The 20,205-nt window shown below is 51.2% G+C and overlaps 5 protein-coding genes across 5 annotated transcripts; 1 reads left to right on the top strand and 4 right to left on the bottom strand.

The window, feature by feature from the left end:
- Positions 1-3,994: 3,994 nt before the first annotated feature.
- Positions 3,995-4,744, bottom strand: PpBr36_02359 (uncharacterized protein; the record flags this gene model as incomplete). The annotated part of the gene is made up of 2 exons (XM_029889541.1): positions 3,995-4,538; positions 4,626-4,744. 2 exons carry the CDS (start codon positions 4,742-4,744, stop codon positions 3,995-3,997), a joined length of 663 nt encoding a protein of 220 aa, XP_029753914.1.
- Positions 4,745-6,830: 2,086 nt separating this feature from the next.
- PpBr36_02358 (uncharacterized protein) lies at positions 6,831-7,796 on the top strand (the record flags this gene model as incomplete). The annotated part of the gene is made up of 1 exon (XM_029889540.1): positions 6,831-7,796. One exon carries the CDS (start codon positions 6,831-6,833, stop codon positions 7,794-7,796), a length of 966 nt encoding a protein of 321 aa, XP_029753913.1.
- A 1,307-nt stretch (positions 7,797-9,103) lies between these two features.
- On the bottom strand, positions 9,104-10,752 carry PpBr36_02357 (uncharacterized protein; the record flags this gene model as incomplete). Its single annotated transcript, XM_029889539.1, has 2 exons — positions 9,104-10,071; positions 10,134-10,752. The coding sequence occupies 2 exons, from the start codon at positions 10,750-10,752 to the stop codon at positions 9,104-9,106; spliced, it is 1,587 nt and encodes a 528-aa protein (XP_029753920.1).
- A 3,033-nt stretch (positions 10,753-13,785) lies between these two features.
- PpBr36_02356 (uncharacterized protein) lies at positions 13,786-16,086 on the bottom strand (the record flags this gene model as incomplete). Its single annotated transcript, XM_029889538.1, has 1 exon — positions 13,786-16,086. The coding sequence occupies one exon, from the start codon at positions 16,084-16,086 to the stop codon at positions 13,786-13,788; it is 2,301 nt and encodes a 766-aa protein (XP_029754479.1).
- A 1,776-nt stretch (positions 16,087-17,862) lies between these two features.
- PpBr36_02355 (uncharacterized protein) lies at positions 17,863-19,300 on the bottom strand (the record flags this gene model as incomplete). The annotated part of the gene is made up of 3 exons (XM_029889537.1): positions 17,863-17,979; positions 18,044-18,801; positions 19,009-19,300. 3 exons carry the CDS (start codon positions 19,298-19,300, stop codon positions 17,863-17,865), a joined length of 1,167 nt encoding a protein of 388 aa, XP_029754478.1.
- Between the last annotated feature and the right edge of the window lie 905 nt (positions 19,301-20,205).

Below are 20,205 nucleotides of genomic sequence, written 5' to 3'. Positions count from 1 at the left end.
TTACTGGGCGGGGGTTACATGTGTACTCCCACACCGTCTCAGCTTTGGAGCAGGCGCCCACAGGAATTGACTTGCTTGGCGGCACAGGAGGTGGTTTTGGAGAATGGTGGTAATGGTGGTGTGTGGTGCGTCGCTTTTGTACATTACAGTACACACAAAATTGGAGTGCTGGACTGTTTCCCAGGAACAGGCGGCGGGTGGGTAGATTGGTTGACTGCGTCAGGCGGATATGATAGGGTGAAAAGAGTAAATTGATGACGGCTCCCAGTCTTGGGTAGGTTGGGAAAAGGGGGCGGAGAGCCAAGGATTTGCTAAGACTTTCAAAGGTCTGGATTTATCAGCAGCAGCTCGTTCGGCCGGTATAAGTTTCGAGGTGTGCTGGGCTTGGGTTAGCTCCGGTCATAATTAGTAGGTACCTTGTAGTAGCTTAAATGCCCTGGCCAGGCTGTCAGACGAAGCTCGGCACGACAAGTGAGGGGCAGTTCTTTTTTTTTTTTTTCTTTTTTTCTCGAAGGGAGAAGCAACGAAGGAATGAAGAGAAAAGAAAAGCGGTTTGGCTCGGGTTAGGTAGGAAAGAAAGAATGGTGGAAGCAAAGAGAGGAAGCTATCGACAGCAGGCAAATAACAGAAACAGAATTGACTCTGCGACCAAAAGAGTTTGGTCCTGATCGCTTGCTTTTGTTCAATGGGTGGATGGGGGTGCCACGATCGACCATGCCAACACAACACGTTCTTTTCTCGCACTTTGCATGTGCCTCTTGCCAACACGCCGAGCAGCCAAGACGAGGTTGTAGGGACAAGGCAATGAAGTACTACTGTATGGACGCTACATAAGTATGTAGGTGAATGAATAGCCTGGCCACCGGAGACGGAGGCATGGGAGGGCGGGACTGGGCGCACACGTCCGGGAGAGCACTGTACTGTATGTGGATGGTACGGAGCCTACGTGGACTGCAGGGATTATGGTGGATCTCAAGGAAGCTGTTCTGTAGAAAACCGTCTGACCACATGTATCCACCCGAACATGCCCCTTGTTTGTTGCGACCTTTGTCGTGACCTAGGAGGTAGACACGCATGAAAGTCAACCTGGAATAAGGTCTGGTACCTCGAACTTCATACTTAATTTGACAAGCCAAGGTAGCTCGCGTCATTCTACCGAAGGGTGCGCACGACCTTCCAAGCAACCATTTCGCCCGATATGAAGCATCACAGCGTCACCATCCATGATATGCAGGAACGCTGCCCCGATCGCATTGCGGCTGTCAGAACCTGGACCTCAGTGACAGTGACAGGGATGGTCTGGTCTGGTGGACTGCATCAGAAGGTCCATGTTATTTGTTATTCCCTCACGTACAGTAAGTACTGTACAGTAAGTAATAGTATGTTTTTGATATATTGGGGGTTGTTATTCCCATTTCATTCATTTACTTTTTTTTCATTCGTTTTCACCGTCTTCTATTTTCTTTTCTATAATCCCATGCGTTTCGTCTTGAATTTTCCTCATTCACCCGTTTACACAGCTAGATAAACATGAGGTCATTGGTGTGCTCCACGCAGTCTCAATATCATCTTTACATGTGTTCAGCCCGACTCGAGGCCTTGAGAACCCCTCTTCCCCTGACGGCCCAAGTCCAGTGACCCTGATCTTCATAATCCTTGTCCAGCTTTGGGTGCTGCTTGAGAACGATGGCCCCGGTTAATTGATTGGTTCCTGGCAAGAAACCACTGTCATTCAATGTAACAGGGCTGTACTATGGTGGTAGGGGTAAAAATCAGCACCCTTGTAAACTTGTGGGCAGCGCGCGGAGTTTGGGGGCTTGCTGGTTTTAGTAATATTTCCCATCGGGCTGCGAAGTGCCTGTAGGTAGCGATCTTAAAATATTCCCAAAAGCAGATACTGCTGCATAACTACGCAAAGTTCAACACCGTGCCGGGGTGTTGAATTTTTCGCCTGACACCATCGTATGTTTTTCTCGGTCATGATTCCGACGTCGTCGGACTCAGCAACAAGGTGTTGCATTTGCACATGAGCATCTCAAACAAGTTGCCATACATCACTGTTGGTAGGTAGGCATAGTGCCATCACAAATATATGGCTTCTTCTTGTCCCTTCATGCTCTGTCCGATACAGTCATTGATCAGTTCAGCTGTTCCAGGCAATTTCTCGCGCGAAAAGGCGAACGGCGAAGATTTTAGGTTTCGCAGCCTGCAAGATAAGATATGAGATGGATGAGAAAACATGCAATGAATACAAATGCATCCCATTGTATAATAAATCCATCCCGACCTACCTCACATCTAATCTTTGGGCAGGCAAAAAGATTGCAGGTATTCTATTCTGATCACTGCTGCCTTGTAAGTTTGGACAGTAACAGGGGTCGATGCCCCTCATCCTAATATGTTCACAACAGATGGGCCCACACCCACGTTGCCACTCACAGTACTCCATACTATATACAACTGATAGAGTAAGTATCTCCTCCTATACCTTTTGTTTGTGCGAAGTGACAACACCAGACAAGGCGGAAATTTCATCCCAAGTTACTGACCGGTTCTTTCCTCTTCGATCTACCAGGAGCCAATGTTGTGTTTTAATATATGAGTCGGGTGCTGCTTTTGAATGAATAGGTCTATCATGTTTACCATCATGAAAGAGAGCGCATCGAGCTACAGATAAAAATGTTTCACTTCACGTGAATGCCTGCCAGCGTCCCCCCTCTCCCCACGAGTCCGTGACTTTGCATATCTGGTATGATACGGCAGCTCACGCGAATTATCGTTTCTTGTATTGATTGCGGGGTGAATCTCTCTGCACATTCGGGCTCAAGCTCTGCCGAAAGGTGTCGATCAGGAGGCCTCCTTCACGATCTAACTCCCTCTCTGTTGGGACGGGCATCGTCGTCGACATGCGAAGCACCTAGTTATTGTATGGGTAGCAGAAAATTGCCTATTTCGGGAATCTAGCGGTAGACACGCCTTTCCTCCGCCACACATCCAAGGGAAAAAAGAAAGGATTTCCCGCTGACTTCTAGACCCCATTAGAATTCAAGCCGTAAAAGTCTTGGGTGGGGGCAGTTTGGCAGTCGGCAAAGCCCGGCCCCTCCTCCTTGAGAGTTTCAGGTTCGTCTCACGACAACGCTCCCGCCAAGCGTTGTTACCCTCGGACATACGGTTCTCAAGAACCAAAAAGCCGTGTTTCTGAATATGCTGCAAAGCAAACTTCTTCGTTGGATTACACGGCTGCTTGACCAGGGACTTGACAAACTCAACGTTGCAGTTCTAAAAAAAAAAAAAAAAAAAAAAACGACTTGACAATCAACGCCAGCCTGGTTGGTAAGCAGCTTTGCCAAGACGGCGCCTTGCATGCGACCCGACCGAATGTACCGAACTGATAATTAATACCATCTTACCCCAGGAAATGAGTAGGACTAAAAATACATTCTTCTAGTATGTTTTTTCTTTCTTACTTTTCTGGTCCTAGTCCAATGTCGACAGTATTATGTAGTACTGCGAAAGGATGGCTCTGATATTCTGCTGTTGTCATATGATCTTCATTCCAGACATGGTGGCGCATCCCAGTAACCCCCAACTGCCACTTTCCAGACCGAGCTCACATCAGCAACTTTAGCCCTTCAGTAACATCCTCCCCTGGTAGACATTCCAAGTCTATACCCCAGCTCTTATTTGGGATATCGCCGGCGTCAAGGTTGTATTTCCATGATATGATAGTCACAAAGTGAAAAGTAAAATATGTCGTTGACCGTGGGCCACCGGCAGGCCCGAGCAAGAGGATGGCCCTGACATTTTTCGTTTCGAACCGCCCAAAAGCCCAAGCATCTTGGAAGTTCAAGAACTGTGTCTGCGACAGTGATAGAACCCGAGTCCTTGCTTTTGACCCATCCCAACGAACGCCAAACGCCTGTGCAATGCCGCATCCGAGAGACATCAACTAAGCAAGCAAACAATAAACCAGAAACAACAAAAAAAAAAAAAATCATTCCCCCCTTAACCTCCTCAACCGCCTAGAAATGTCCGCCGCGGTTTGTTGCATCGGATTCAACCGATGGTCTCTCTCCATGGCCTTGACGTCGTCTCCGTGCTTGGCCACCAACCTCTCCAGCCACTCAACCTCCCTCTCGCTCAGCCCCCTGACCGTCTTGACCCTAGGCACTCTCGCCATCCGCTCCAGCTGGTCGACGACACGGTCCCCGGTAGGCTCCTCGTCGTCGGACCCGAACCCTTCCCAGTCGGAATCGGTCTCGAGCTCGTTGAGCGGGTCGTCGAGCGGGTTGGCCGCCGCCGAGGCCTCCTCCCGGATGACCGACACGATGCGCCCGTCTGCGTCTCGCTTCACGCGCACCTCGCGCACCGCGCTGCTTGCAGTCGACTTGCGCTCCGATAGGCCCAGGGGCGCATGCGCACTGCTCTTGTCGCCGGCCGCACCGCGTAGCCCGGGCTCGACGCCACCCGCCGGGGCCTGCAGGCGCGTAAGGAGACCGAGGCGGCGGTAGTTTTGCGTCAGGGTTTCTTTCTTGTTCCTGTTTCAACGTGATTTCGATCTCAATGTTAGCTGGCTAATCTCCAAAGAGGTTGAGATTAGCACGGTCTGTGGCAGAAGGACGAACCAGTTCTTCGCAATCAGATCATTCCCTAGTGGGTTCAGTGCCTTCTTGGGCTTGTTGGGCTGCCTGACTTTGGGGCGCGAGGAGCGGTTCTTCCGCTTTTGCCTGACTGTTCGACCCATTGTGACGTTCTTTTCGGACACTTAGACTCTTGCACTTGTTCAAGGCTTCAGTTGTGGTGGAATTAAAGCAATAATGTAGACACCGTTTTGCGTAGGAGGTGATACAAGCCTTACGTTCGGCGCCGGTCGGCAAAGATCCGCTGCTGCTGTCGGCGAGAAAAATATTTTGGCGGGTGGTCACGCGATAAGAACGATAAGCGGCAGCATGCCCCACCTCCTCAAATACATCCCCGCGCTTATATCCCATGGGAGCCTCAATATTAACAACGTACTGATACACGCACTCCCACTCTACCTTTTCTGCAAACAGTTCATCGTCTTAACTGTGATTATATGTTCTTCTAACTCTTCTGTGCAGTGTTTGACTTGGCGCCTCCTCAATATATGTTTTTTTTTCTCCTTCAGATGCAATCTCGCAAAGTTTGACCGCGAATGCGTCATGGGTGAGCATTGGCTCAAAATCAGGGATGAACTCTGAACCTCTTCACCGAGACTCGTAAGCTCTCGCAGAGTCAACAGTCTTGATTGTCTCTCATCGATTATCATGATGGGGTCTTATTTCCTAAGAACGCGAGCTGTTGCAGGCTATATTTACCGAAGTCACTGGCATTAGTCATTGACGGGAGCTTTCGTCTTTTGGCTGTGTTGTCTAGTGCAAGACGAGCTATACATACTTGGGAGATGACAACAAATGAAGCAGCCTTCAGGTTTGATAAATATATAAAGAGCTAGACAATCGGGTAACAACTACCAGATATTAGCTTGGATGTGAAATAACTCTCATAAAGCTTCAAAACCACTCTCGCGTGTCAAAATTCTGCTTCAGTCACAAGAATTGGCATATATCCTCTCCCTTGAAGAGCAGTTTCTGGCACGAAGAAAACAATGGAGGGGAGTGCTCGTGTATCTGTCCCCGTGTATTCTGGATGCTATCATTAGAGCAAATAGCGTGCTAGCTTGGCTCTGAAACAGTTGCAGCTCAGCATATATGAGTGTGCAGAGATCAGGCCTCGTAATTAACCATCTTGGGGGGGGNNACATATACCTTTGAGCAAGAGTACCAGCATATACTACTGCCTTCTTTTCGATTACTGAAATAAGCTCAGGACTTTCTCGGTGCGCTAGCCCCGTCTACCATCACCTTGTAAACATTCATTCCAATTCCACATTTATATTATCATCAGTTGAAACTTTGTTGATGCTACTGGAGCGTGGATAGTCCATCATATCCAGGAATCACACGCAATGATGGTCATCATGGGCTTTGATCAACTGAGTGGAGAATAGGTACAAAGAAGAAAGCATCCAGTTTTCCAGGCTCGCAGCCCAGCCAGGCTCAATCGAGAAGTGGCAGGAAGATATGCTGTCTTGGAGGCGGCACAAGCTCGGTGAGTGAGCTGTGCATGCATAGGAGCTTTTCAACTGACTCTTTAGAATCAGGCTGACTAGACATATCATGCTTGATTTTGAAACAGCCTCTGGTAGTCTATGAGATCTTCAGAATTGACTAATCCCGAATGAACCTCATGTCTATTCAACCTTGATGATCATCGAGCTGAAGGAAACTGAGAATTTCCCCAGTAAGGATTTTACTTCTGATTGCCATTGCTCTATACTATTCGACTGCAATCCTAAGCTCGCGATGTAGCTCAAGGAGGTTCTTTATATCAACATCCCACTTCCGCAAACACGCTGCTCAAGTTCTCCTCCACCTCAAACCATCAACCTCAGAATTGGTAGTGCAGATCCTGCCTTGTATCAGCTGATTCCACCAAGATAAAACCCCCAGCAAACAACCAGGGCTTCATTAAAGGGTACCCCGCCAGTCACAATCGGAGGCCCAGCGTTTGCGCCAACTTGCCTGCTGGTCCATCATTTCGGGAAAGCACGCCCGCAACTGATTCTAAGCGTTCTCGTTCTCACCTTCTTTACTCGTTCATGCCACTTTCATATTCTGGCAGGCCTAAATTGCGCACAAAGCTCTGATATATCACATGCGTACTCTGCTAAATGACAACTCGTTCCATCAACATAGAGACATCTTATCCTTTCTCTCCGTCATCCGGTAAGAATCCCTCACTTCAAGATGGCCTCAGATGATGCCAAGCATCAAGAAGACATCATATTCGCCCTTACGTCATACCAAAGAGAAAACTACGACAAACCCATCATCAGTACACCACCCGAGATCCATGCGCTTGTCCAGCCGTTCATCACTGAACCCTTCACAACCGATGCCACCTCAACGCTCGGTTGCCTGCAAGCCCTCCCGACCGAAATCATAATCGAGGTGTGCCACGCCATGGACATCATCACGCTCTTCCGCTTCCGTCAGACCAACCGCCGGGCGCGCCAAGTCGTGTCGGACATCAAGGCCTACCGAGACACCTCCACCTATGCCCTCGAGAGCTTCAGGGCAGTTCTGCGCCTCGATATCACCACCGCGACCATAGTTGACCTCCATGAGGTCCTGCAGGGCCCGTCAAAGTGCGCCACCTGCGACCGGTTCGGCTACCTCCTCTTCCTCCCCAAGATGCAGCGCTGCTGCGCCAACTGCCTCGAAGGTTGGAGAAATACAAGCTACTCCATTGCCCCGGTCACCACCGTGGCGAAGCTGATTGGCATACGGCACGGCAGACTTAGAAGGGTCGTCGCCTCCACGCGGTCGCTGACGGGGCCGTTCCTGCACAGCGAATACCGCGGCAACAGGCGTTACAACCTCGTGACCCAGGACGACGTTATGCTGGAGTTCCCTGACGTTGAGCCAAAGTCCCCGTTTTTCCCCGGTCCGACATCCAAGGTCTTTGAGGCACAGTGGGGTAAATTCATCCGTTACAGATACATGGTGACTACTTTCATTCCCTACGTGAACCGCTGCTCGGGCATCATCGAGCGGCGTTACAGCTGTGAAGGCTGTAGGAAGTTCGCGGAGAAAGGGGGCCACTACGGCCACTCACCCAGGGATGACGTGACCGCGTGCTTCTCGAGAGAGGAGTTCTTGGAACATTTTCGCACGTGTCGTTTTGCCCAACGGGTCTGGAAGGGATGCTGAAGAACCACCCGCTCTGTTTGATTTTCATCTTTCCACTATGAAAGAGCTTCGCCGCATATCCCTTGGGACATGCTATGTCATTGATATTGCGCTTTCAATGGAACACCAAGGAGAGAAAAAAAAAACCAATTCTCGAGAAACAGGAATGGACAAGACTGATCCTGGGAGACAAGAGAGATGTGGCAAGGCTATGCGCTGTTCGATGACCATGGTCGGTCCGCCTAGTCTGGCGCTTCGAGCGCATGGAATATGGAGACGGGTGGTGGGCTGTTTTTGAGTTTTCGGTCGTGGCTTGAGAGGCGGTGCGTTAGCTCTGGGAACTTGGTATGAAAATTGAAAACGACAATTGAAAGTTGATGGCACCAGACTTGAATGGATTTTGCAAGCTGGATTCGCAACTTATTTTGGTTGAGGCTGGCACATCGAGATCACATAGACCGGGGGAGAGCAATACATCCTTACGATGAGCACCTCGAACTAGTATATTCTCACCCGCTTTCAACCGCTTCAACAAAGGGAAGATAGGAGGAGAACCACATTCGTCCATCCATCCTCCGCCGCTGCTTTCACTGCCTGCGAAAAACTCCCTGGTATGACAATAGCAGTAGGGTCATCACAGTCAGATCTATGTACACAAAAAAGGGGGAGACAAAAGATAATGGTAAAAAAAGAGGTCCCTTCCTCCATGCAAAAAAATGCCTTTTTTGTATCTTTTCTTTTTCTGGCTTTTTTTAGCATTGATTTCCTCCCAATATCACAAGAGAGAAAAAGAAATAAAGAAAAAAAGAAAAAAGAATCAACAAAAAATCCAAGACATTTTTTTGTTTGTTTCAGCGAGGGTTATCCAGGCTGGGACGAAGGTAACGAAGGAAAGCAAAAAGAGATCCCTTAACGAAGATTGTTTTAGGATCAGATAGAATGAAATTAAGAAATAAACACCAACAAAGCGAGAGCGCCAGCCCAAAATGCTTCGACATTGGGTAGGTTTCTGAGTTTCTTGTCGAGAGTAGAACAGAAACAAAAAAAATAAACGAAAACCCCCTTTCAAAGGAGAATGAGCCAAGGTTGAGCATTTGCTGTTGGCGTCTGACATGCTGGTCCTTTCAAATGATAACAATCATTCCAGACATTATGTAAATTTGGGGATCCAAGTGGTGCTGATATAGACACAAAAACTGTCCGAGGTATATGCGCACAACAAAGGAAATGAAGGCATGAAGGACAAATTCCGAAAAAAAAAAATCAACGCTTAGCATAATGTGTACGTTTGCTGCAGCTCTCCGCCCTGCGTGACACATGCCACGACTTTAGGCCATGTTCTCAGTGAATCGAGACTGTGACAGCCTTGAAGCGCGAGACCCATCCTGAGACGGGTGGCTCCGGCCGAGCGGGTCTCGCTCGTTCGGAAGCGGGGACGGAGGTGGCCTCAGTGCCGTAGTAGCAGGAGAAGGCACCGGGAATGCCGAAATGGCCTCTTCGACAGGAGTGCGAGCCGGGCCAGGCTGTATGACGGGGATACCGCTCTCCGGGCGCATTGGCGAACCCAGCTTGAGCCTGCTGCCTCCGGGCGAAAAACCGGCATCGGGTCCACTGCCGAGCGGCGGGGAGAAGAACATCTGCGAGTCACGGTACATGATGGACTGGTCGCCGCCGGAAATGGTGCTGTCCCGCGGATCCGAAAACGGATTCGTGAAGCCGTCGCCGCCATGGTGGAACACCGAGGGAAGCTTGCGACCCGAGACGCGCACAAAACCTCTCTCCTCACCCTCGGGGGGAGCTATCGCCTTCTTGCCCGATAAGGCTGCCAGGGCCGCTGGGACAGCGAACGAAATGCCCCGCTCCGACATGCGGCTCGAAAAACCTTTGTTCTTGTCGCCCGGTCGGCCTGTTCCGTCGGGGAGCATCCTGTGGTCGCTAATTTGCCGTCTGCGCCACCTGAGAATGAAGACGACCGCAAAGAGGAGCAGCGCCATACCGCAGATGCCGCCTACGACGCCGCCTACCAATGTTTCCGTGGGAGGGGGCACCGAGGCTGGTCCGGCGGCTGCAGAAGTCGGAGCCGACGTCGGGGCTGGGACAGCACCGTTGGGGACGAAACCGCCTGCCACATCAGCCGTTCGTGAGGTCGTAAAAGATGATGAGCTCAAGGATGTTGACGTCGAAGATGTGATGGTGGTTTCAGACAACGACGAGGTTGAGAGAGATGTCGCCGAAATACTGGAGCTATTCAGGAAGTGAGACCGAATGGTGGTGTTGTTGAACAGTCGAGTGGAAGCTAGATCTGAGTCAGTAAAGAGAAAGAAGCACCGCCAAATGAAATCTCGTGGGACAACCTACACGTCGAGTTGAAAATGCCCGGTCGGGTGGTAGGCAGCGGCGGTGCACTAGAAGGAGTGGATGTCACCGACAGAAGCGGTCGCGAGGACGATGACAGGGAACCCGTCTGCGACGGGGGAGTGGCGCCGATACTGCCGCCGCTGCCATTTCCGCTAGCCGAATTGCTGGAACTCAGCTTCGGGACGGGTGGTGTAGGCAGCGTCGGCAGCGGCAAGTTAGACAGGGAGCTGTCCACGGTGATATCGGTTATTGGGTCGATAATCTGGGTGAGCGCTGGCGAAAAGACGGTGGAAACTGCAACGGGCAAACCAACCCCGTCGACATACTGGATGACCGAGACGGTCCGGACAACTTGGGTAATGATCGACTCCACAGCGTCGGGGACTTGGCGACGCTGCGGCTGTTGGGAAGGCGGTGGGGTGATGGGCGAATCCGCATGTGAACGAACGTGTTGGTTGTGCTGTTGGAGGTGACGGCGATGCTGATGCAGATTACGATGGTGATCGTCTCCGGTCTCCCTCCTATGAATGCGGTTGTGGTTGTGGTTGTGGTTATGACGGCGCAAATGCGCAGCTTCACGGGCCTGAAGAAGTGAAGACCCGTGAGCCTGGTCCGTCATGGCGGGTGAATTTCCACGCCAAAGGCGAGTGGCGGAGTCCTGAAAATAAAACGAGTGACGTCTGTAGGGTTCGGATCACCAGATCCGCCAAAGTTCGTATTTGGCCCGATTAAGCCAAGTTGGGACGAACCAAAAGGTGGCGCTGGCTACGATAGGCCGCGCAACCAATCGAGGCTTGGTTGGCGGACAAGAAACACGTAAGCGAGCGTCGTTGGGGTTTGAATCCCTTTCTTTAGCGTTGAGCAGTGGTGGGTAAATTTTGTTCTTCTTCCTGTGTGTGGTTCTTTAAACGAGTGTCGAATTTTATGTTGTGATGAAAGAGTGATCGGTGCTGCAGTCCATTCTTCTTCTCGTCCTCATTGTTGTTCCGGATCTGTGCAGTACAGGCAGGCTTCAGCGCATTCGATGGTTATTCGAGGGTCCTTCTGCTGTAGTGCGTCGGCGAGATTGATCAAGCAACCAATATTGACCAAAGAGAAATGTGAAAAGAGAAAGTTGTCCTCGCAACGCAAACAATCAGGTCGGTCCGGCTGATGCTCTGCTTCCCGGCAGCTTCTCGAAATGAACGAACGAATGAACGACCTCGAAGTCGTCGGGTAATGAACGTGGGGTGGTGGTAATGGTGATGATCGTTGATGGCGATGGCGATGGCTTTGGGTCGTCGTAATCGGAGGTCGGTACGAAATCAGGTCGAGGATGGGAAATCGGATTGAACAGGACGGAATCCCCCCAAATACCCTCGCCTTGACTGTTTTGTTTCCCTTAATCCTTTCCGTGTCCGCTTTGGCGCCCGTCTTTTTGGATGGTGTCCAAATAGACTGATCCGGGCCGCCCGTCCCTTTCTGCTTTTTCTCTTTCCCTGCCTCTTCTGCTGTCTTCCCACACGACGTCACGTCCCAACCAAGACGGTTATCGCTCTCACGCAAACAAAAGAGAGTGCGGAGGTGGGAATCGCAAAGAAAGAAACAAACAAAAAGGAAAGGGTGTGGACCAAACAGACCAAGGTCAAGGAGGGAAACATGGGATTATGATCTGGGTCTAGATTCGATACGAGGGCAAGGCTCACACTTTCTGCTGCGCACACACACACAACGCTCACAGACGCCAGGAATACACACACACACACCCACACGTACCTTGCACGCGCCCGTCCGCCCATACAGCTTTTGTTCCAATATTTCAGGACCCCACAAATACTAAATACTGACCGTTCAATTTGCGCCGGGCCTGGAAATTGGCAAACAAAAACTCGGCCAGGGCAGGCTGCAGAATACTAAAGCAAGGGCCAATAACTTAGCAAGAATGCACCCCGGTCGCACTGTTTGGCCAGTCCTCAAAGCACAGTTCAAGCCATCATTTTGGTTCTCATTCTCCAGCGGAAAGATGGAGAGAGCTAATTTCGCTTCAGCCTTCCCCTGGCCCAATCATATCTACCCAGTAATCGATCAGGGGAGGACCCTACAGCGGTGGGCCCGTGGTACGAGCTCTTTCCAGCTGGTGGCCTGTGCACCAATTTTTCCAATCTGTATGACGGGTAAGGACTGACGCCTTCTATTTTAGCAGGCTTGAGACAGGGCTTGCTGGGCTTGCTGGCTTCCTCCCTACGTAGTAGTAATCAGTTTGCTTTTCTTTTCCCTTCCGGGCGCTCCACCTCGAGCGGTTGCGGGTAGAGGTTCAAGAAGAAACAAAAATATGTCGCGCCATTGGTCGGGCGCCGAAATTGCTCCATGACATCAATCTTGGAGTTCTTTGATGATGCTCCATCGGTCAGAAACTGACCCCAATCGAATGAGGCTGACGCTGTACATATCAACGAAGGAACAAAGTAGGCTGCAATTGGGGTCCCTTTTTGCGCCAGCTTGTTTATTGGACAAAGACTAAGGCAAATTGCAAATTTTGACAGCTCTGCAAAGGGTCAACTCATGCATGCAATGGGAGCTACATTTTCGTATTCGAGCTCGCACGTCTCGACTGGACGGACAATGAGCGGCAGACAGTTCAACCCAGCAGGGCTTAGGACATTTCTTTTTCATCTTTTTTTTTTTTTTTTCCTTTTTTCCTTTGCTTTTAGGCAAACTATTTGATGAATGGTATGCCGCCCCTTGCTGCTTTCTATTTTACAGGCCGCATGCCTGCATCAGCCCACAGCGGCAGCCAAAATGCAAACTTTCACGCGGGTAAATCAAAACAGAAATTCTTGGATGTTGTTGATTGTTATTCTAGCCCTCTTCCCATTTGTCTCTGACCACGAAATTGTGTGCTATTTCCTCCTCATTACTGTAAATTAACCACTGCTCCCTCCTCGCGCGCCTTTAATTATATCAAAGTCCAAAAAGGACGAAATGTCATGTCAGAGAAGCAACAGCCGAGGTGGGGCTGGTTCGTGCGTTTCTTCAGATATATTGGGCCTGCCAAGAAACAAACGTGCAATACCCACTCCAACAGTAACGCGAGTAAATAATAGCAAACACAGTCCAAGCAATATGGCTTTGACTTGTCACGCAACCCGAACAGGGGAGAACAAAAAAAGAAACTGCATTAGGTGACCAGGCGCACGTGCAGCAAAGCCCCGAGGTTCTGTCATCTCCGGGCTGCTAACTTTACTTGTCTCTTCCCCGGCTTGGCAGCGGGGGGTAGCCAACATTCCCCCCCCCCCAAAGAAAGGAAAAGAAACACAAAGATAAAGAGACTGTGTACAGTAGTATGTGGGTGGGGGGTTCTTGAAGTTCGTGGTAACAGCCGGAGACTTTTGCAATCGTGGTGGTCGAGATGGATCCAGCGGAGCTTTGTGCGTGGCGCGATCCGCCTTGGCAGGCCTTGAATGAAAATGGGCTACGGGGTCCAGACCTTGAAATCACACAATATCCCCCGGTGACAGACACCTTCGTCCAGTGATGGATAATTTTGGGAAGTAGGTACTGTACGTGCGACAATGAGGACCATGCTATTGCAATATGTGGAATGTTGCACACAATACGGCCCGTAACATGGAGGCTTAAGAGAGAAAAAAAAATAAGTTTCTCAATCAATTTTTCAAACTTCCAAAATCGCCCGCCTCGAGGCATCTTCGTGCACCCACCCCTGGATCCGCATGCCCACGTCCCCGATGAGCGTCTCGTACTGCGGCCCGGGGAAGAAGAGACCGCAGTGTGCGCCGACCTCGTCCATGCCCTCCATGTACACGTCTATCCAGCAGCTGTCTCTGCTGCCGTCACTCTTTTTCCTCGGGAGCATGCAGAACTTGCGCAGTTTCTTGGGCTTCTTCTCCTCCTTGTTCGTGTTGTTGCTGCTGCCCGCCAACACGGCTCTGTCGACGTCCGCCTGCTTATGGTGCTGGTTGCCGGCAACTATGGCGTCGGCTGCTTGCCGGAGCACGATATCGTGGGTGGTGGTCGTGTCGTTCCCGTTGTTGTCTTCGTGGTGAGTATCACCCGCCGCCACCTCTCCACCCCCGCTAGCCTGGCTTTGCCCTTGCTCCTTCTCCTTCTGCTTTGCTTTTTCCTTGGCCTCCTTCTCCCGCTTTTTCTCCTGCTGCTGTAGCCTCTTCTGCTCCTCCTTTTCTCGCTTCTGCTTCTCCTTGTCCTTCTTGGACCTCTCCTTCTCGAGAGCCTTGTCCCGTTCCTTGATCGCCTTGATCCGCGCCTTGACGTCTTGCTCGTACTTCTTCAAGGCCTGCTTATACTCCTTCTCCAGACGCTTGCGTTCTTCGGGCTTCGCGTCCTCGGGGATGTTCAACCTTTGCGGCTCCTGGGGCGCTGGCGGAATGTTACTGTCATCATCTGGTTTATCTGAGGACGTCTCGCCTTCTGTATTCGGGGTTGGTCTTTGTGGAAGTGGCGGCGGTGCTTCTTCTGCTTCTGGATTCGGCGAGATAGATCTGAGCTCTGGTGTATTTGTGCCAGATTCATATTCTGGCGGTGGTGTCTCTGGGTCGGTCTGCTCATGTGGCAAATCTGTATTTGATGCAGAGGACCCGTTCGCCTCTCTGTTATCCCCGGCTTCCTGCGCCTTGCTGGTGCTAGCACCGTTGACTCCAGAGGTATTGGAGTTGAGAGAATCTCCGTGATGCTTGATTGATATTCTAGGCGTCGTGAGCTGTGACGAGTCTGACGCTCTTTCCGGCACGTCCAAAAGACCATCCGTAGTCGTAAGACCACATGTAGCCGCATCCAACGTCGCCCTGTTGGCTTCCAGACTGGTTGTCGAGTTCTCCCTTGAGTGCGACCTCTCAAGCGGCGACTTAGACCCGTCCTTTTGCTCCTTGGGCTCCTTGAGTCTCCCCGTCGACGCTGTGTAATAATTCACAAACCTGACTCTCCTCTCCATGCTCTCGTCCTCCAGCGCTCGAATGGCATCGTACCTGGCATGCAGACCCTTCAGGTCCGCGAGGCACTTCCCGAACTGCAGGTGCCGCACTATGTGATCGGTCGCCGCGTCGATGAGATTCTCGCCCTCGAGCTTGCGCTTTTGGGCAAAATGCCACACATTTCGGAGGAAGCCGCGGTCCTTAAACTGGACGTCGTTGAAAAACGGGGGGTTGTAGTGCGGATCCGACTTGCCCACGGCCGTGGCCGACCTGCCGATGCTGATGATGCTGTCGAGGGCCGACGGCGGCGCGTTCTGCTTGCCGCTACTGCTGCTGCTACCGACGGTGCCTTGGCTCGCGTTGGACTGGAAATAAGAAGCTCCTGTGGACGAGCTTGCTCCTGATGGCGCCGGGCTCAGCTCGCTCAGGTCGCCGTGCAGCGATGGCTCCGGCGACAGGCTGGACGACGGGCTGAGGGCCGGGAAGTTCGGAGTGGATGGCACTGCTCCTAGCCGGCCGCGCTGGTCGGCCTCCGCCCAGGCGTCTTTACCGGGCGGCTCAGGTGACTTCCTAAACAGGCTCGCGATGCCCGCGGTGATGATGCCCGGGTGCAGGCCCAGAAATGGCGAATCCAGAGAGACCGTACCGAGGATCCTATGTCTACGACGGCCCCGTCCACCGCCCTGGTCCCCCGCCGCCGGCAGCAAAACGACATCAGCAGCCAGCAGGCCGCCCATCGAGTGGCCGACCAGGACGACATCGGTGGTCGAACTTTCGTGGGGCGAGAGCCAGCGGCTAAAGTTCTCGGTGGCGACGTCGATGGTGCGGTACGTCTTATAGCGCGGATATATCTTTGTGTGAACGGCGTGGGTTTCAGCGAGCGACTCGCGCAGGAACTCGTGCATGTGGGCCGGGAAGCGCTGGAACGAAGTGTCGTTGCCCATGAAGCCATGAATGTAGACTACTAGCAACGTGCGCCGCGGGTCTTGGTGCCCCGCAGCCGCACCGAACTCCTCCATGCTGTCCATTTCAGTTTTCTGCGGTGGCGTTTCTCGTCGGCCAAAATAACGGTTAGATGCAGTTTACAGCCGGGTTTCGACTAAACTGCGTATAGTGTTGTTTTATTTTCAGGTCGCAGTTGGCGATGTGGGTCAAAACGAGCTGCAGTAAGCACTGGGTAGTTAGGAGTGCTTGATGAGTGAATGAAAGTATTCAAATGACTGACTGACTGCCTAGAACAAAACTGGGCTCGAACAATAGCTTCTCATCCTGAGAACTGGAAAGAAAAATAATACTAATAACCTCTCTCTCTTTTTTTTCTTTTCTTTTTAGCTTTCCTTTTGTTCTCAGGAGCTTCTCTGAGCAAGAAGACTAACCGTTCGTTGGCACTCCGGGTCACCTGGCGACTGGCTGGGTTGCTCAGTCTATGCGTCCCATATTCTTATAGAATTGTTGCATCCTATCTGCCCAGAATGCCCAGGATGCAACCAGTGATACGGTACAGCTATAACTGCTACAGAGGAATGGCAGACATGGATCACACTGCTCTATGCCCCACCGTGTGCTTCCTTGTCAAATCGAAATTGACGTCACACTGCAGCACAGCAACCCAAGAGCATTGCGTGGCAGGCCTGTTTGCGACCGCCTCCTAGAGCGAGTTACAGTACCCTGGCTGAGGTTGAAAGTAGCAGTTATATTGGTTGGAACAATTCGACTGCTTCAAAGGCGGGCAAGGATGGAAATATGCAATACATCGAGACAGGCTTCCAGAAAGCAGGCCTACTCTACGTTCAAAGAGGGACTAAGCAGCGCTGTCCCGTGGACAGTGATACCAATAGCGCTGATTCCGCATCACCGTGAGCCTCAATAATTTGCCAAAGACGCTTTGCTTGTTTGCCTATAGGGAGCATATAAACACTCAAGAGTCGACCAAGCAAACAAACCGCAAGCGATGGACACTCCTACTCAGAAGTCGCCCACCTATCCTTCTAGACATGACAGCGCGAGCGGCCGAAGCTTTTCAGACCGAACTGCCCAGTAGAGCCTAAGATCATCCTAAGAACCCCATGATCAACTAAGTACAATAGAAAAATCCAAGGATTTTAGGTACCTGCCAGCCAATCCTCCCTCCCTCCTGTAGACATGCCGACAATCCGAAAACCAGGTCTCCTTTCTCGTCTTCCCACACCCAGTGATCGACCTTGGAAACAGGTAACGATGCGTGATCATGTGTAACGAATATTGAATAAACCGATGAAATATGTTTTGTGGTATTTTGCAAGAGTAAGACCCTCCGACTAGGGAAAAAGAAAAAGAAAGAGAAAGAAAAGGAAAAGGAAACAAGTAGAAAGTAGGAAGAGGGAGAAATGCATTTTTCATTATTGCATCAATTTCCTTGTGCCGTTGAATCCCCAACGCCATGCTTAAAGAGGATATAGAATCAGGAAGTGGAAAGAAGCCAAAGAGACGAAGTCAATAGACGCGAGACGGAACGTGACGCAAAGACCGGCCAGATCTTTATCTTTGCAGTCTTAATTCGTGCCCAAACCGGCTCACCCTGGTCGAATAGTTGTCGTATATATACCGGGGTATTAACCAGTAGCTGTTTCTCCCTCGCGATCCATCGAGGAAGACCACTGGACAGATAATCCAGGTTTGAGCTTTGATGGTCGCTGAACTTTTTGTGTGAGAGTTTGTGTATCATTCCAACGAGGGATAGACGGGTGGCTCCTCAGTGAAACTGGCCATGCCAAACTTCACAATGTGGTCATGGGAGTACAAAAGTGTAAACTCAAAACATCACATCAGGAGCATTCTCTCTTGTAATTGCTCAGAGAGAAATGTGGAGGTTGACAACGAAATCCCTGAGCATCGTCGTCTCGCTGTGTTTTCGCTGTCGCTTGAACAATAGTGCCAAAATTCTGTAACCGACATCGGCAGACGTGCTTGGTCTAGCCGATTGTACTGGACACGTTATGCACCGACCATGCCGGGCCCGTAGTTTTGCTGGCGAACGGCAGAAGGGTAGTTCTGGGCGGGAGTTCCAGGGTTCTGCAGACAGTCAGTATCAACAGGCATTAGACTGAAAGGGCCGTCACCGAGGATATGCACCTTTTTCCTTCGTTTTTGCCCACCATCACCCTCGCCTGTAGAATAGCCAACATCTGCCCCCGGATCATCGTCCGTGAAGGCTTCACTGTAGCCTTCGAAGCTGCTGTCACCGTAGCTTCGCTTCTTGCCAACCCTACGTATCCGGGCAGCCTCGCCAGGGGGCGGCTGAGAACCTTTGGGTCTGTTTAATGGCGGTAGGTTAAGAGGTGTGTTTGGTGCGGTGACCTTGGCAGATGAGGTCTGCTTGGCAGCTTTGTCCAAATCACCCAGCACAGACGTGTCCCAGTCCTTCTTGGAAATGGGCCCCCTCGCCATTGTAGTCGCACGTGAGAGATTTTGCAGTGCTTCGCTTGAGAGCCCGGCAGTGATGTCTTTCCCGTGGACTTCGGTGTTGATCCAATCTTCCGCCGGTACAAAGTACATTGCTAATAAGCTGCTCGGGTCTTCGTGGTTTTTCTTGACAGCGTCGAAATGACCAGCGACTCCAAGTTTCTTGATGTGACCCTTGTACGTCTTGCGCATCGCATTTTTCTCACCGTTGGGCAAGACGCGGGCAACTTCGGCGGCGATACCTGTAAGGCCAAACGCTTCGAAAAGATCGTCTGACATGCGAGGAAACGAGGACACATGCTCTGCAACGGGTTCAAGCCATGTTAACTCAAAGAGAAATATAGTCGTCACAGGCGGGTAAGGAAAATTCTACACAGGGAGCAGTAGTCTAGCGCTGGGGCCAGGTGCAATGCCTGCGCCGACTATGACAGACCTGGGGATGCGAGGTAGGTACGTGCAAGTCCTGAGAAGGGATGCCTTACGAGTTCTGCAAAGTAGGTATTTTTCACCAACATCCATGTGCAGGTTTTCAATACCGAGTCTGCGGTCCTCTATATGGGCCTTCTTATGTTCCCTGTCTCCGCCATCTTCGAGCGCTCGCTTGCGCTTTTGGGGCGTATCATCGCCCATGATGATATCAGGGTTCATCTCGGATGGAAGACAGCTGCCGGTGACGGAATGAGCAGGTGTCGGAAGAGTTGTGGTCGTTGATGTCATGGACGAGTTCAGACTCGTCGACGGATCGCTTATGCTCGGGGACGTTTGCGAGGGACTCTGCGGGGTCTGAGGATGGAAGGACATGATGGTCGAGCGCAGAATGCGAAATGAGTATTGTTCAAAAAATACCCAGCCTCTGTGTTCCAACCGTGGCCAAGAAACTGTTGATAATCTAGTTCGCAGAGACTGATGTTTCCCGGTCGGTCCAGTGCACGTCTCGGCCAAGCGGGCGACCAAGATCAAACAACGAATCGAAAAAATCAAAAAAATCAAAAAATCGACACGATCAAAGTAGTCCGTCGCGCAAACCCTCAGGGAGCCGCAAACTGATGCTACTGATGCGCCTGGCCGAAAAACCGAAGTCTCAATAAGGCTGTCCGCGGTGGCAAGTCGCGCCAGAATGCCGACGGCAATCGCTTTGGGTCGTCGAAACCGTCATGCACAGGTCGTCTTCGGCTGGCCCCGAAGTCGGTCGTACGGTCGAGTGCGGAAGGTTAAAAGTACTCGTAAATGGCGAAAACTCGTCGGTCGGAAGTTTTCGCGCAGGCTGAATGAAGGCGCGTCGGGCGACTTGGCGGTAAAAGTCGTCGTAGTTGTGGGTGATGAATGACCGATCAAGATCGGTTCGAGGTTGGCAGTGAATGAAGCGAAAGGTTCTGGCAAAGAGGCGGGATTGACTGGCTGTAGGCTGCAAGGGTGACCCACTTTACTGCTTGCCCGTGTTTTGCCCAATCGGCTGGGTCCTCCGGCCGAGTGGAGACACCCAGGTAAAGTCACTTGATCAGCCTGTCTTGTCACTGTGCGTGGGTGATGAAGGTAAAGTAAAATTCCCTCCTACGATACTAGCCGCCGTCCTGATTCGATTAACTGTTCCGGATCACACTCAAGTTTGGATGATGGCCTGGCTCCCATTGAGATTGTGTCTCAAGGATATCTTCTTTGTGCCCTTCCGAAACCTAGCAAAGCCGTCGGCTTTTTTTTTTTTTTTT

This window comes from Pyricularia pennisetigena, chromosome 3, assembly GCF_004337985.1.
Source record: "Pyricularia pennisetigena strain Br36 chromosome 3, whole genome shotgun sequence".
NCBI lineage: Eukaryota > Fungi > Ascomycota > Sordariomycetes > Magnaporthales > Pyriculariaceae > Pyricularia > Pyricularia pennisetigena.
The sequence above is the reverse complement of the archived record's forward strand: the minus strand, read 5'-3'. Positions and strand labels throughout refer to the sequence as shown.